This window comes from Cricetulus griseus, chromosome 2 (genome assembly GCF_003668045.3).
Source record: "Cricetulus griseus strain 17A/GY chromosome 2, alternate assembly CriGri-PICRH-1.0, whole genome shotgun sequence".
NCBI lineage: Eukaryota > Metazoa > Chordata > Mammalia > Rodentia > Cricetidae > Cricetulus > Cricetulus griseus.
In genome coordinates, this window is record NC_048595.1 from 11,113,161 (window position 1) to 11,126,052 (window position 12,892).

General features: G+C 50.6%; 1 protein-coding gene across 1 annotated transcript in view; it reads left to right on the top strand.

Annotated features, from left to right (window-relative positions):
- The window catches only part of LOC100773492 (kazrin), a 364,339-nt gene extending 361,227 nt beyond the window's left edge, over window positions 1-3,112 (top strand). The window contains exon 15 of the mRNA XM_027399962.2: window positions 596-3,112. Coding sequence (XP_027255763.1) covers window positions 596-760 — 165 coding nt within the window. The 3' untranslated portion in view covers window positions 761-3,112. The remainder of the gene's footprint in view (window positions 1-595) is intronic.
- Window positions 3,113-12,892: the final 9,780 nt, after the last annotated feature.

Below are 12,892 nucleotides of genomic sequence, written 5' to 3' on the forward strand. Positions count from 1 at the left end.
AGGGCACCTGCTTGAGTCACCCACTACCCCTCCCCAGTGGGTGGGGACATCTGTTCCTCCCAACAGTCCACCCAGGTCTCTATCCCTTTTCCCATCTTGTAGCTGAGAAAATTAAGGCTCAGAGATGGGCAGTGACTCACCTCAGTTTCCACAGCCGGAAATACAGTGCAGTGGCTCTAAATGGCCATCTGCAAGCCCCAAGCTCATACTTGTGGCCATACCAGGTGGTGGTGGAATATTCCCTCTGGGTTGGGAATGCACTATGACCTCTTACCCATGCTTATACACACTCACAGGCATTGTCCCATCCACCCACCCTCAACAGGAGGGAGCAAGGAGACTGTAGGATTATTAGTCCGAAGTCACTCTTGGTAACTTGACTCTCTCTAGCTGGAAACTCAGACGTTGACTCCTCATGGAAATTCCCTGAAATCCCTTCCATGTGTCTGGGCAGTAGGGGTGGTACTAATAATGGAGGAGCCCAGAGAGGTCCAGGGAGATGCTGAAGGTCACACAGCAATCAGATTGGAGGTGCCACACCCACCCGGTTCTCACCTCTCTTCCTCTGACCTCTGGTTTGTGTCTGTCTCCTCAGCTGCCCCTGGGGAAGATAGGGAGGGGCTTCAGCAGCAAAGAGCCTGATTTTCATGACGACTATGGCTCCCTTGAAAACGAGGACTGCGCAGAGGATGACCTCCAAGGCAGGCCTGAACAGTGCCGCTTGGAGGGATACAACAGCCTGGAGGTCACCAACGTGTAAGAAAGCCACGTGACTCGACTCTGAAAGAGCAGAGAGAAGAGCAGCCCTATGGCCCGGTGCTGTCCATCCTCCCTGTACAGAGAGACCTGGGGCTGAGGGCAGATGCCAGGACAGACTTTCCAGAGATGGCCACCACTTCCAGTGGGCACCAAGGACAGAGACTGCCCATCTAGGTGTCCTGTATCTCTGAAGACAGGCCCTGAGGACACATCAACCAGCCATGACCCAGCAGGTGGCCCCAGCGCTGTGGGTTCAAGGAACAAGGCGGGTGCCCCTGGCAATTTACACTGAACTTTCAAGAAGTGTTAGTCTCTGGAATACCCCACTGGGAGGAGTAGGAAAGCCCCCAGCCAGCCTTGGCAGAGCCAGGAGCACTGAGGACCAGTTGCAAAGCCAGCCAGCAGTGGCCAAGTGGTGACTGCTACCCATCAGGCCACTGGGCAGAGACTATGAACTCTGACCTGGTCACTTGCTCTGGAAGGATGCAAAATGGCATGGGCATTCCTTCCACTTAAGGGCACTGCATCATGAGGTGGGCATGTCGGGAGCAGGAGGGGATCTCTGCAGGGCAAAGGGGCCTGGCAGCAGCAGCCCCAAGGGCTGCAGACATCCTGTCACCATAATGAATGTGACTTCAAGAATGTGGGGGGAGATGGGGTTTACTGAGTTCTGTCCCAAACAGCCATTCCAAGCATGGGTACAAAATGGGAAACTGCTGGTCATTAACCCAACAAACCTCTGTTGTGACGTCACTTGAGACAGGTGTGCTCACCCATGACCTAACAGCCGTGCAAATCCGGCAGAACAAGGTCCCTGGGTTGTGGGAGTAAGGCGCTCCCAGCCCCTCTCTTGATCCAACACTGTTTTACTGTGCAGCTTCCTCCCAGTGGCCTCACCTCTCTGTGCCTCAGTGTCTTACCTATAATACTTCCAGTTCTTCCCAGGGCAGTTGTGAGGATTAACATTTGCTAACACTTGCCACAAGCTTTGAGCCTCTCAGGACCGGATGGGGGAGGAATGAGCCTAACAGTTTCCACCCACAACATTTGCAGACACTGGACGAGTTCACTCTGTTTTGGTTGGGTCAGTAGGCAAGAGGGGCGTGCAGAATGTTTAATAATAAGAGTTTCCCAAAGCCCCCAGCAAGGCCTGGGAGAGCCTGTAGTCCTCCTGGGTGCAGCATCCAGGGCCAAACCCACTGAGCATGAACTTAGTCTGTTGACACCAGAGAGGACTGGCGGGTCATTGTGCTCTGCACAGTCATTCTGCACCAACTCTCTCTGAGGCTATGTGCACCAGGAGTCCAAGGAAGGTTCAGATTCCCAAAGCTGAGAATGGGGGCAGCCTCTGAGCCGCCAAAGCCAGTCTTCTGAAGTGATGTAGAGTGCCCCCTTGTGGGAGGACCACACACAGCTCATGAACTTGAGAGTTGCTGGTCCCTGTGTTGAAGACCCTTTCTCTCTAATGATCCCATAGGCACAATCTTCCTCGTAACCTGAGCTCAGAGGCCACGGGGATTGGGAGAACCCTTTATTTGCATGTCAGCCTCCAAACGACACACATCAGATTCCAGAACAGGCAGTGTGAACCTCTGATGTACAACCCAGTTTGCGCAGGTTCTGCACCCCGGAAAGTTTATAATATACATTCTCACCCTTGGAATCCCAAAGCTACTGAGCCCATAGCCCAGCAAGGAGAGAGAAGTCCCTCTTCTAACTGCGGTCAACTGTCATCTCAAGCTGTGTCCCTTAAGGGTGACATAGCTTCTGGACCCGGGAATATCCATAACCAATCTGGAAAGGTTGCCGGCAATGCTGACCCCTTGAAGGGGAAGGTCTAGGTACACTTTCTTCCTAAGGGCAGGTCCTACGACTTCAGAAGACTCCTTCCCAGTGGACACGGGGCTTCTGCCGCTGGCACCTCTGCCAGTCTTCATCCCCACCCAGTGGTCACTTCTAGCAGATTCTGTCTTGACTCTTAGATACAGGAGGTTGCCATGTGACCACTAGATCCAGAAGTGGAGAGAAGGGGTTTCTTCTAAGCCTGGCCAGAATGGGGGCCCTTAGAACAGGGAATCCCCACACACACACTCCCGAAGACTGAGGTCATGAAGACAGGTGAGGTCTCTTGGCAGATGTGACTTTGGACTTCACTGCAGGAACATGGGGAAGAGACAGCTCTGCTAGGACCACGACCTGCTTCCCAGAGAGACACTTATTCCAAGGACCACATCACAAGCAGTGGGGGAAAAGTGCCTCCTGGGGAGGAGGGGTGGCAACTTCTGGTTCCTACTTTAGGAGAAGGCAGTGTGGATGGGGACAATGACCCTGACCCATGAAAGGTTTGTGAATGCAAGGCAAATAAGCCATGAATGGCAGAGCCCCCACACCTTCCCAGAGGGAATTCTAACAATGTAACAATAAATGCTTGGCCTTGAGGCCACCCCTCTTTTCTCGTTGCCTTTCTCCTTTACTGTCCCAACATCTTCTCAGAGAAGGGAGACTAGGAGCCCCTGAAACTGATGGGAGTGCTTCTTAGAAAGGCTGAGGGTCTCAACGTGGTTACAAGTGTAGATGCTCACGGCAAGTGAGTCAGCACAGCTTTGTGGCAATGCTGTGGCTCCAGGGACCACACACAGGTACCAAGGTCATGACAGACAGAGGGGCCTCTCCAGCCAAGACCTTGTTATCATAGATGCGTCTAGACTGTGTGGGTTCTACCCAGGATTCCTAGTGTTCCTGACAGAAACTAGCAGCCTAGCCCAGCTCATCCTGCCTGCGCCTCTGCTAGACTTGAGACTAAGGTCAGGTGGTGTGTGCCCTCTGAAATAGGTGCTTAGTGGGCAGGCAATGAAGAGCTATCAGATATGGAGGCAGCCTGGTCACAAAGTTTACCTGCTGCCACCAGACCTGGTGACCCTAGGCAAGTGTCCCAAATGTCCTGTTTGGTCTTCTGATAATTTTGGTTTGGTTTGTTTGCTTTTTGAGTCAGGGTCTTGTTCTAGCCCAGGCTGACCTGGGACTTATTCTGTAGTTCAGGCTAGCCTCTAAATTGACAGTAATCCTACCTCATCTACCTAAGTGCTGGGTTACAGATGTGTGCTCCCACAGCTGGCATGGTTTTGTTTGGTTTTAATGGGATGGGTTTGCTGGGAATGCGGAGTGAGGTTAGTGTTCGGGACTTCACACTGAATCAGGCCATTTAAGTGCTTTGTTCTGGGTCAGGCACTCATGGGCTCTCCTGTCAGTCAGAGCAACTTTCTTCTGGGGATGAGGGAGGGAGGTCCAGCTTCCGGATTTGCCAATAAGGAAATCTCTTCTGCTCTGGGGAATTGGACTGTAACCATCCACGTGGCCATGTGGCTCCAGGCTGGGGCTGTGTGGCTCTGTGGGTAGCTTTCAGACCTGGATAAAAGCCCACATTGAGGTCCTAGCTCATTAGGGAAGGTCCCAAATGGACACACACACACAGACACACACACACACACACACACACACACACACACACACACACCACCCACGCCTCAATTTCCTGACTGTCATATGAGAAGAGCAGTCACTACCAGAGGGGGATACTGTGGGGATGAAATAGGCAGACCTACATAGAGCTGGAACTCAGGTAGAAACAATTGCCCTTCTCCACCAGGACATCTGACCACCTCTGGAGAAATTTGGGGTATGGAGGGAAAGCTAGAGCGTCAAGCTGGTAGAATATGTTCCGGCCTGAGACATCGGTACAGCACTACTATCGAGTTGGCATTGAGGGTCGCCCTGAGTGTTTGGGTTAGTGGCCCCACATTTGCCTCCCCGAATATCACAAGGCTCCTCTCCCCTGGGGCCTGGCTGTCTTACTCTCACCTGGAGGGAAAGGATCTTTGGTCAAGAGAGAAGCCTCTCCAGCCCCATCAGAAAAATCCCAGGGCTTCATGGAACACCCAATCTCCACATCTGAAGTTACCACTGGAGAATTCAACCAACCTTAGCAGAAGTACTCAGAAAAACAATTGCATTTGTAACAAACGTATAGGCCATTGCCTTGTCCTCACTCCTACACAGTGTAATGTTAAGTTCTACCTGTACACCAAGTAGTACTGACAGGTGCAAGTCATCCACAGGTTATTTAAAGCATTTGGGAGGATGCCAGCAAGTGACTGAATTGCTGTTTCTGTTAAGGCCTCATTCTCATAGCTGAGTAACCATAATGGGGCCCAGACACCCACCCCCATCCCTGGAAACTGAGGGAGAACTGTTCCCTTGTTTCACTCCTCTCGAGCTCGGGAAAACCCAGCATACACTGACCAACAGCTGGTGGATTAGAAACACTAGCCTGTCTAAGCCAGTGTGACCACCTCAGAACTTCCATAGAACTATCAGGAGACAAGCCACGCGCATAGCTCAGGGCTGGCTCCTTCTGAAACCTCTCTCCTGGGCCAATAGTTGGCCACCTTCTCTCTATGTTCTCCATGGCTAAAATTCTCTATCTTCACGTGAATGACAACACCATCTGTTTATAGACACACAGGCCACATTCCACTAGACAACCCCCACCAACATCCTGATTTTTCACTTGTCTCCAAGTACTGTTACAGTCTTCAGTGATGGGGCGAGGATACCAACATCTAGATTAAGAGGGGATATGGTCCAGCCCACAGCTCATGGTGGATTTCTGTCACTTGACCGAAGTTCAGACGCCCATCGTCTTCTAAGTTTAAACCCAAAGAAAAAGTGATTCCCACCCCTTCCCTCAACTCCTACAAAGCAATTAATTATCTCCACACACCCGTGTGATGATTATTTCATGCCACGTGTGCTCAAAGATGATCCATAGTCCTTAAGGCTAAGATTTCTTTATTCAGATAAACACCAAGACAACAAGCCAGAGCGTGCCAGGGGCAGCAAGGCAGTCAGGCCAAAGAGAGGGGCCAGAAAGAAGGGGCTATTCACGTGTGCAAGGTCCCTTAAGAGTAGTTCCCATGTCACCTTAGACCTCCCCTGACCACGCCCTCATGGGCGTGTCCCAGCAACCTGTTAGGGCTACTAGGAGGCGGGGCTACAGTGTCTCCCTACAATTCCCCTTTTAATCTAAAAGAGATTAAAACTTAATAGTGTAAAACATCCAAAATTAACAAACATAAAGGTGAAATATACGAAGATACAATAATCTGCTATTGCACATCCTAACTATGTCTATTCCGGCTAAGCACTAAAGTCATGTGGAAAGGGTGTCTAGGAGGCTTTTGGCTGAAAGATTTATCGTAACACCTGTGCACACACATGCACCCCACAACCCCCCCCCCCACTCCACAGCAAGATCTGCGTCTACGTTGTGGAGTGACACGGGAGAGAGGAGCAAGACAGACAACTCTGAATTCTCTTTCATAGAAACATGGACCAAAGTTTGCTATTCGAGATATCAAAGGCAGTAGTTTGATGTTCAACAGCAGCCACCTTGCGCCTCCTTGTTGCCCCCTCTGAGGGGCCTCCAGGGTTTCCATTTCTATATATAATTCAGAAGCAGGGTCTAGGATCTCTGCATTAAAACTGAAATGTATATCTGCAGGCCTCAGTGTCTACTATAAGAGCCCTAGGGTCATGACAGCGTTCAATCCCACTGGGAGCCACTAGATGGCAGAACATGTCCCTTACTTGTCCTGACAGTCTGAGTTCAACTCAAGAGGTACAGCACCCTGCAGCACCCTCCAGAACTCCAGTCCAGCAAAATCCACCAAAGCTGGACCCCTTGAAGTTCTTGCCACTTTCAGAAGACCCAACAGATGGCTCTTGGTGGAGAAATGGCTTTTGTTTCCATGACAGAAGGCAAGAGGCTCATCTTTAGTAGGGCAGGCAAAATGCAGACACTGGCTTCAGGCAAATCAAGAAACCAGGAGCCCAGCCCCATCTCATTCTAGCAGAAGATCCCATCATGGGAGACCGGTGAGATGGCTAGGCAGGTAAAGGCACTTGATGCCAAAGCTGTGACTTGAGTTCAGTCCCCAGAATACATCTGTCAAAAGGAATTGACGCCCTTCTCCCACTAAATGAACAAATGTTTGCAGCACTTCCCATGTCCCTTGCAGTCACAGGGTCACTAACTCAGCATATCTGGTCACTGCTTCCCCTTCTCAGCAGCCGGGGTCCTGGGAAGCCAGGACACTGACCACAGCTGCTTTTAGCTTGGGTCACTTCCAACATCTTCCTAAGTGCCAGGGCCTCTCAGTGCCCCCTTCTCCATCCTTTGCCTCCAAGCAGATGTCCAAATCTGGTGTTTCTGAGTGAATCCCATGGAGCCCCCGCTTTGGTTATCCAGTGTCCATAGAGACAAGACAGCTGGATTTACTGTCCAGGACTCTGACCTTGGCCTTCAAGTCACAGGTGCTCTGAGACTGGCTACCTGCACTGTTGAGCAGGGACCCATCTCACCACCTCTCCCTCACCCAGGGCATCTGCAGTCATGTCAGGGGCTATTCTCCCAGGTCCACAATAAGAGCTTGTGTCTAAAAAGCAACTTACCATGAACCGGCATTGCTGTCTGCACTTCACAAACACCAATTTGACCGACTGTCACCAACCCCATCTTACAGAGAAAGATGCCAAGGCCCCAAAGGCCTAAACAATTTATCTAAGGGTCTGATCCAGTCAGTACCCCACAGAGCTAGAACTTAGTTTCCTGGTGCTGGGCTTGCAGGGCCATGAACTCCTGTAACAAGCTATAGCAATTGCCTCCTGCACCTATACACCCTTGCTGGAAATCCAGGGTCGGTGTGTAAAGGCAATTTGAGGAGAAAGGAATCATTAATCTTCTATCCAGAAAAATATCGATCCTAGGCTGGCTGGGGGTAAACCCCAGATTATTGAGAGAGAGAGGATTATAAACTCAAGGGTAGGTGGGTGACTTGGCGAGCGGTGGGGGAGGGGTGCTGTGGCTAACCCGGTGGAGCGCTTGTCTAATTTGCATGAAGCAGGTGTGTTGTTACACCTGTAATTTTAGCACTAGGGAGGTAGAAGCAGAATAATCAGGAGTCCAAAGTCATCCTCAGCTACATGAGACCCTGTCTCTAAATAAATAAATAAGTAAATGGAAACACCAAAAAGAGGCCCAAGGATGAAGCTCAATGGTCAGAGCTTGCCTGGAATAATGGCGGTCATAGCTCAAGCTCTAAAAGAAGAAAGAAAAAACTTAAACTCAATGAGTAAAATAAACTTCAAATTTAAGGCACTAAAAGAAAAACCCTGCCGGGCGTTGGTGGCGCCCGCCTTTAATCCCAGCACTCGGGAGGCAGAGGCAGGTGGATCTCTGTGAGTTCGAGACCAGCCTGGTCTACAAGAGCTAGTTCCAGGACAGCCTCCAAAACCACAGAGAAACCCTGTCTCAAAAAAAAAAAAAACCAACAAAAAAGAAAGAAAGAAAGAAAGAAAGAAAGAAAGAAAGAAAGAAAGGAAAGAAAAGAAAGGAAAAGAAAAAAGAAAAACCCAAAACTTTCCTCTTTCTGACCAAATAGAGAGAGAGTAGCTCAGTGATGCTGTCCCACCCCACACCACCCCTTAGGAAACCTACAAGCTGGGCTGTCTCTGTCCCAAGCTGTGCCAATTCTCAGTTCTCCTAGTGAGCTGGTGGCCAGTGTTCTCACTATGCGGCCTCAAGCAAAGCTGGCAGTGGCAGAGGACTGGCGGGACATGATAAGCAGAGGCTCCTGCCCACCAGGGTGAGGAAGAGATGCCTGCCTGGTCAGGTGCTAAAAATGACAGAAGTCAGTGGGGCCCTAACTGCTAAGCCTGGCACTGCTAACAAGGTGGGGTGACAGCGAGGTTTAGCCAAACGCCAGGGCAGACTTGGAGGCTCTGAGTGATAACTGGATTTTCTGAAAAATGACTTCTCCCTGCTTGTTAAGCCAGCTGCTGACTTAGACCTGTCAGCAGCCAGTCAGCCAGCGCCCGAAGTAACTCGATTTGCCAGCTCAGTGACTCAGCCTCAGGTTTCATCTTTCCCTTCTGGCCCTTGCCTTCCTCCAGGGAGTAGGTCTGCACTAGCAGGCTGGCCTCCAAGGATGAAACTCACAATCCACTGAGGCAGCACCAGCCAATCAGCCACCTTCAGAGGCGGGCTTAAAGAAAAAGTCGAACCAATAGTCTTGGGTCTCTTCTGGGTGGGGCCACCACACGAAGTATGTCTGGGAATCAAAGCTACACGTTTGACTGAGTGGAGGTTAAATGCTTACAGGTTGAGCTCTAGGTTCGAGTCCCATTCATTCGAGTACATATTCGAAGTAGGGAGTTTGAGACCAGCCTGGAATACATGCAACTTTGTCTCAAAAACCAAAATAAGGGGCTGGAGACATGGCTCCATAAACAGCTTTGCAGATCCCCGTGTAGTAAGTTTGTGCTGCATGCTCTTTTGCATGCCTGTAACCTCAGTGCTGGGGAGGGGGCTCATTGGCCGGCCAGTCTAGCCAATCAGTGACCTCCAAGACCCAATGAGCGACTCTGTCAACTGAGCTATACATCTCCAGCCTAACACAGTTAATCTTCATGGTCAAAACACTTCTGAACCTCTAGCTGTCACATGTATGCACGCACAAGGACACATACCCTGCAAATCACACACACACACACACACACACACACACACACACACACACACACACACACACACACACACACACACACAAGAGCAAATCAATCTGGGTGTCATATAGGGAAGGGTGGGGAATATGGTGACGTCTGAGGTAGCTTGAGAGCCTAAGTGACAGTCACAAGCCTATAATTCCAAGACAATGGAGGGAGCATTTCTGTGTTACATACAGGGACAAACTGTATGTGTATATTATCAGTAGGTGAGCAAGTGCACACTATCCGTGGCTTGCTTGTTCTGAGTTGACTGTCCAGTCTAGAGGGCACCCAGAGGACATCAGGGCTGACACTGGCAGACACTGACCAGACCAGGCTTCCCAAGAGTGTCTGAGCTCGGAATCCCAGAGACAATTACCAGGGGAGAGTGTAGGGATGCCACGAGTCCCAGGAATAAGACTGACTACCTCACCAGAGGGACAGACAGACAGCTCCACACTAACGGATGGCCTTTGTTACTTCCTTTAAAAACTCATTATCTAAAAAGTAAAAATACCCTGTGTCTTCTTAGGGTGGTAACCTCTGGCTCACTCAGATAGCCAGCTCCCCAAGTGTGGTTGAAGATTCAGTACCTAGCTAGGGCAAGTGAGATGGTGCAGTGGGCAAAATGCTTGCCTATTGCATAATTCTCGCTACTGGGAAGGTTGAGGGAAGAAGATCGTAAGTTCAAGGCCGGCCTGAGCTCTGTTTTATTTTTCAGGTGCTGTGAATAAATATCTGACAGAGAAAGTTAAAGAAGGGAAGAAAGAAGGAGGGTTTATTTTCCCTCATAGTTAGAGTGTGACAACCTCTCGTGGCAAGGGAGACATGGTGGCGGGAGTGTGACAACCTCTCGTGGCAAGGGAGGCATGGTGGCGGGAGTGTGACAACCTCTTGTGGCAAGGGAGGCATGGTGGCGGGAGTGTGAGGCAGCTGCTCATGCTGCATCCACAGCCGATGCCTTTGTTACTTTCCTACCGCAGTAGCTGAGAGTTTACAACTTGAGACACACTATGGGGAACAGAGAGCGATAACCAGCATCTGGGGCTCACAGATTAGGCTAGACCAACTGGCCTGCAAGCCCCGAGCGTCCCCTGTCTCCACAGCCACAGCCTTGTCCTTTAAGCACCCACCGCCACAATACTCCGTTTGTTTTTTGTTTGTTTGTTTGTTTGTTTTTTGCTTGGCTGTGTATGATCGTGCAGCAAGTCACCTTTCAGCCTTAGAGTGGATGTTAATTGCCGTTTCTCTGCCTAAGGGTTGAGTTTATTTCTTTCGTGCCTAAGTCACAGGGAATCCTTATGCTGCCCAAGTGATTTCAAATCACTTACACACTGGCAGCAAAGCCAAGCTGGCACAGCATCTTGGCTGGACCTCCAGGGCTGCCTTTATACTGCGGGCCCCTCCCACTGCGGGTCCCTCCCCACTTCAGGTCCCTCCCCATTGCTGGTCCCTCCCACTGTGGGTCCCTCCCCACTTCAGGCCCCTCCCACTGCGGGTCCCTCCCCACTGCGGGTCCCTCCCCACTGCAGGTCCCTCCTACTGCGGGTCCAGGCTTCAACGTGATTCTTTTCAGGTCCTTTTGATGCAAGAAATGGAAAGCCCTCTGTTCTGGTTTGCGTCTCTCTTACTGTGGTGGTAAAATACCAACCAAACCAATCAGGGAAGGAAAGGGTTTGTTTCATTTTACAGCTTACAGTCCATGGAAGCCAGGGCGGGAGCTCAAGTCAGGCAGCCTGGAGGCAGGAGTGAAGCAGAGGCCATGGAGGCACGCTGCTTACTGCCTTGATTCCCACGCTTTGCTCACCCTGCTGTCTTAGAGAATCCACAGCCGCCTGCTCAGGCATGGCACCACTCATTGTGGTTTAGGTTCTCCCATGTCAATCAAGAAAATGCCCCCATAGACACGCCCACAGGCCAGTTTGATAGAGGTAATCCCTAAATTGAGGTTCTCTCTTTCTAGCTAGTGTCAAGTTGACAAAAACTAGCCAGAATGCCCTCAAACTAACTTAAGCCTTAAGCTAGAAGAAAGTCAGGGGAAAAAAAAAAAAAAAACAGGAATTCTGCAATGACCTGGGGATTGGCAGGCCAGGACCAGCGTGTGGCTTCTCAGTCTCACTCCCCCCTGCAGCTAGAAAGCAAGCCTAGGTGGTAGCAGTGGCCAATACTGGCAGCCACTACTGTAACCACCTTCCTACTGCCGTGCCTCGGTGTCTAGGTGAAGCTTCCGTGTGGCCCCCAGTGCCTCTGGGTGACTCCGAGAGTCACAGCCACCATAAGGGGCCCTGCCAATACAGCACGCCAAGGAGCATCCATTCAAGAACAGTGTCACTAGTGAAGAAAGAGCCACCGGAAGAGGAGATGGCCCGGTTTGTGATCTAAGGCGATGAGTCTCAAGGCTGAGAGCATCGCGTCATGTTGAAAAGTGAGGCGTCTAGTGTGTCCTTGCTGGGAAAGCTGGACTTGATGGCCCAGGGCAGTGGGGATGAGCTAAAATCTGTACCACACACCCCTCAACTTAGCAATGTGGTAATAAGTCCCTCAACTTAGCAATGCGGACCACTGCTTTAAAGGGAGGAACGAAGCTAGAGGGCACTTCTGCAGGCCCAGGTACACACATCTGGTGAAGAACCGTTGCCTGCCAGGCATGGTTGTGCACATCTGGAATCCCAGCATTCAGAGGCAAAAGTGTGAGGCACTCCATACATTCTGGGCTGTAGACAGAAGTGTCTGTCCTGCCCGGTCCAGCAGCCATTTAGTCGCAAATAAACACACAGAGGCTATATATTAATTATAAATAGTTTGGCCAATGGCTCAGGCTTCTTATTGCCTACCTCTCTCTTAATTATTAACTCATTCCCATTAATCTAAGTGTCTCCATGTAGTCTTGGCTTCTGGTGATGCCTGGGCCTCTTCCTTCCTCGGCAGCTACATGGCATCTCCTCTCAGCTCATTCTCTACATTCCTCTTCCCAGAATTCTCCTTGGCTGGTAGCCCTACCTGTGCTTCCTGCCTGGCTACATCCTGCCTGTCCATTGGCTGAAACAGCTTTATTCATCAACCAATAAGAGAAACATACATTCACAGCATACAGAAGGGCATCCCCCATCACCAGGCCAGTCTGCTCCACATAGCTAGCTCCAGGCCAGCCAGGGTTATGAAGTAAGACCTTGACTCAAAAAGACAAAACGGGACAAGAGAAGCTGTACCAAATGTCCGGATGTCCTCCCAGGCTCTGTTCCCAGTGTCTGGCTTGTCCCCACTGGCCAGTGACACTGGGAGAGTAGGCAGAGAACATATTTCTAAAATTAAATTTTTTTTCAGGAAATGAGGCAGAAACTGTTTCCTTTAAACGCATGGTCCCACTCTCTGATGCTGCATAGCACCACACGGGCAGTTTGTCTGCTACAAGGAGCTGTCAATCTTCAGAGAGCCTGGACAACTGTATCACTCCTGAAGTCTGCACGCAAGACATGCCACTTCCTAGTGAACAGCAGGGATGGCCCAGCCCCAAGCCAGATTACACATG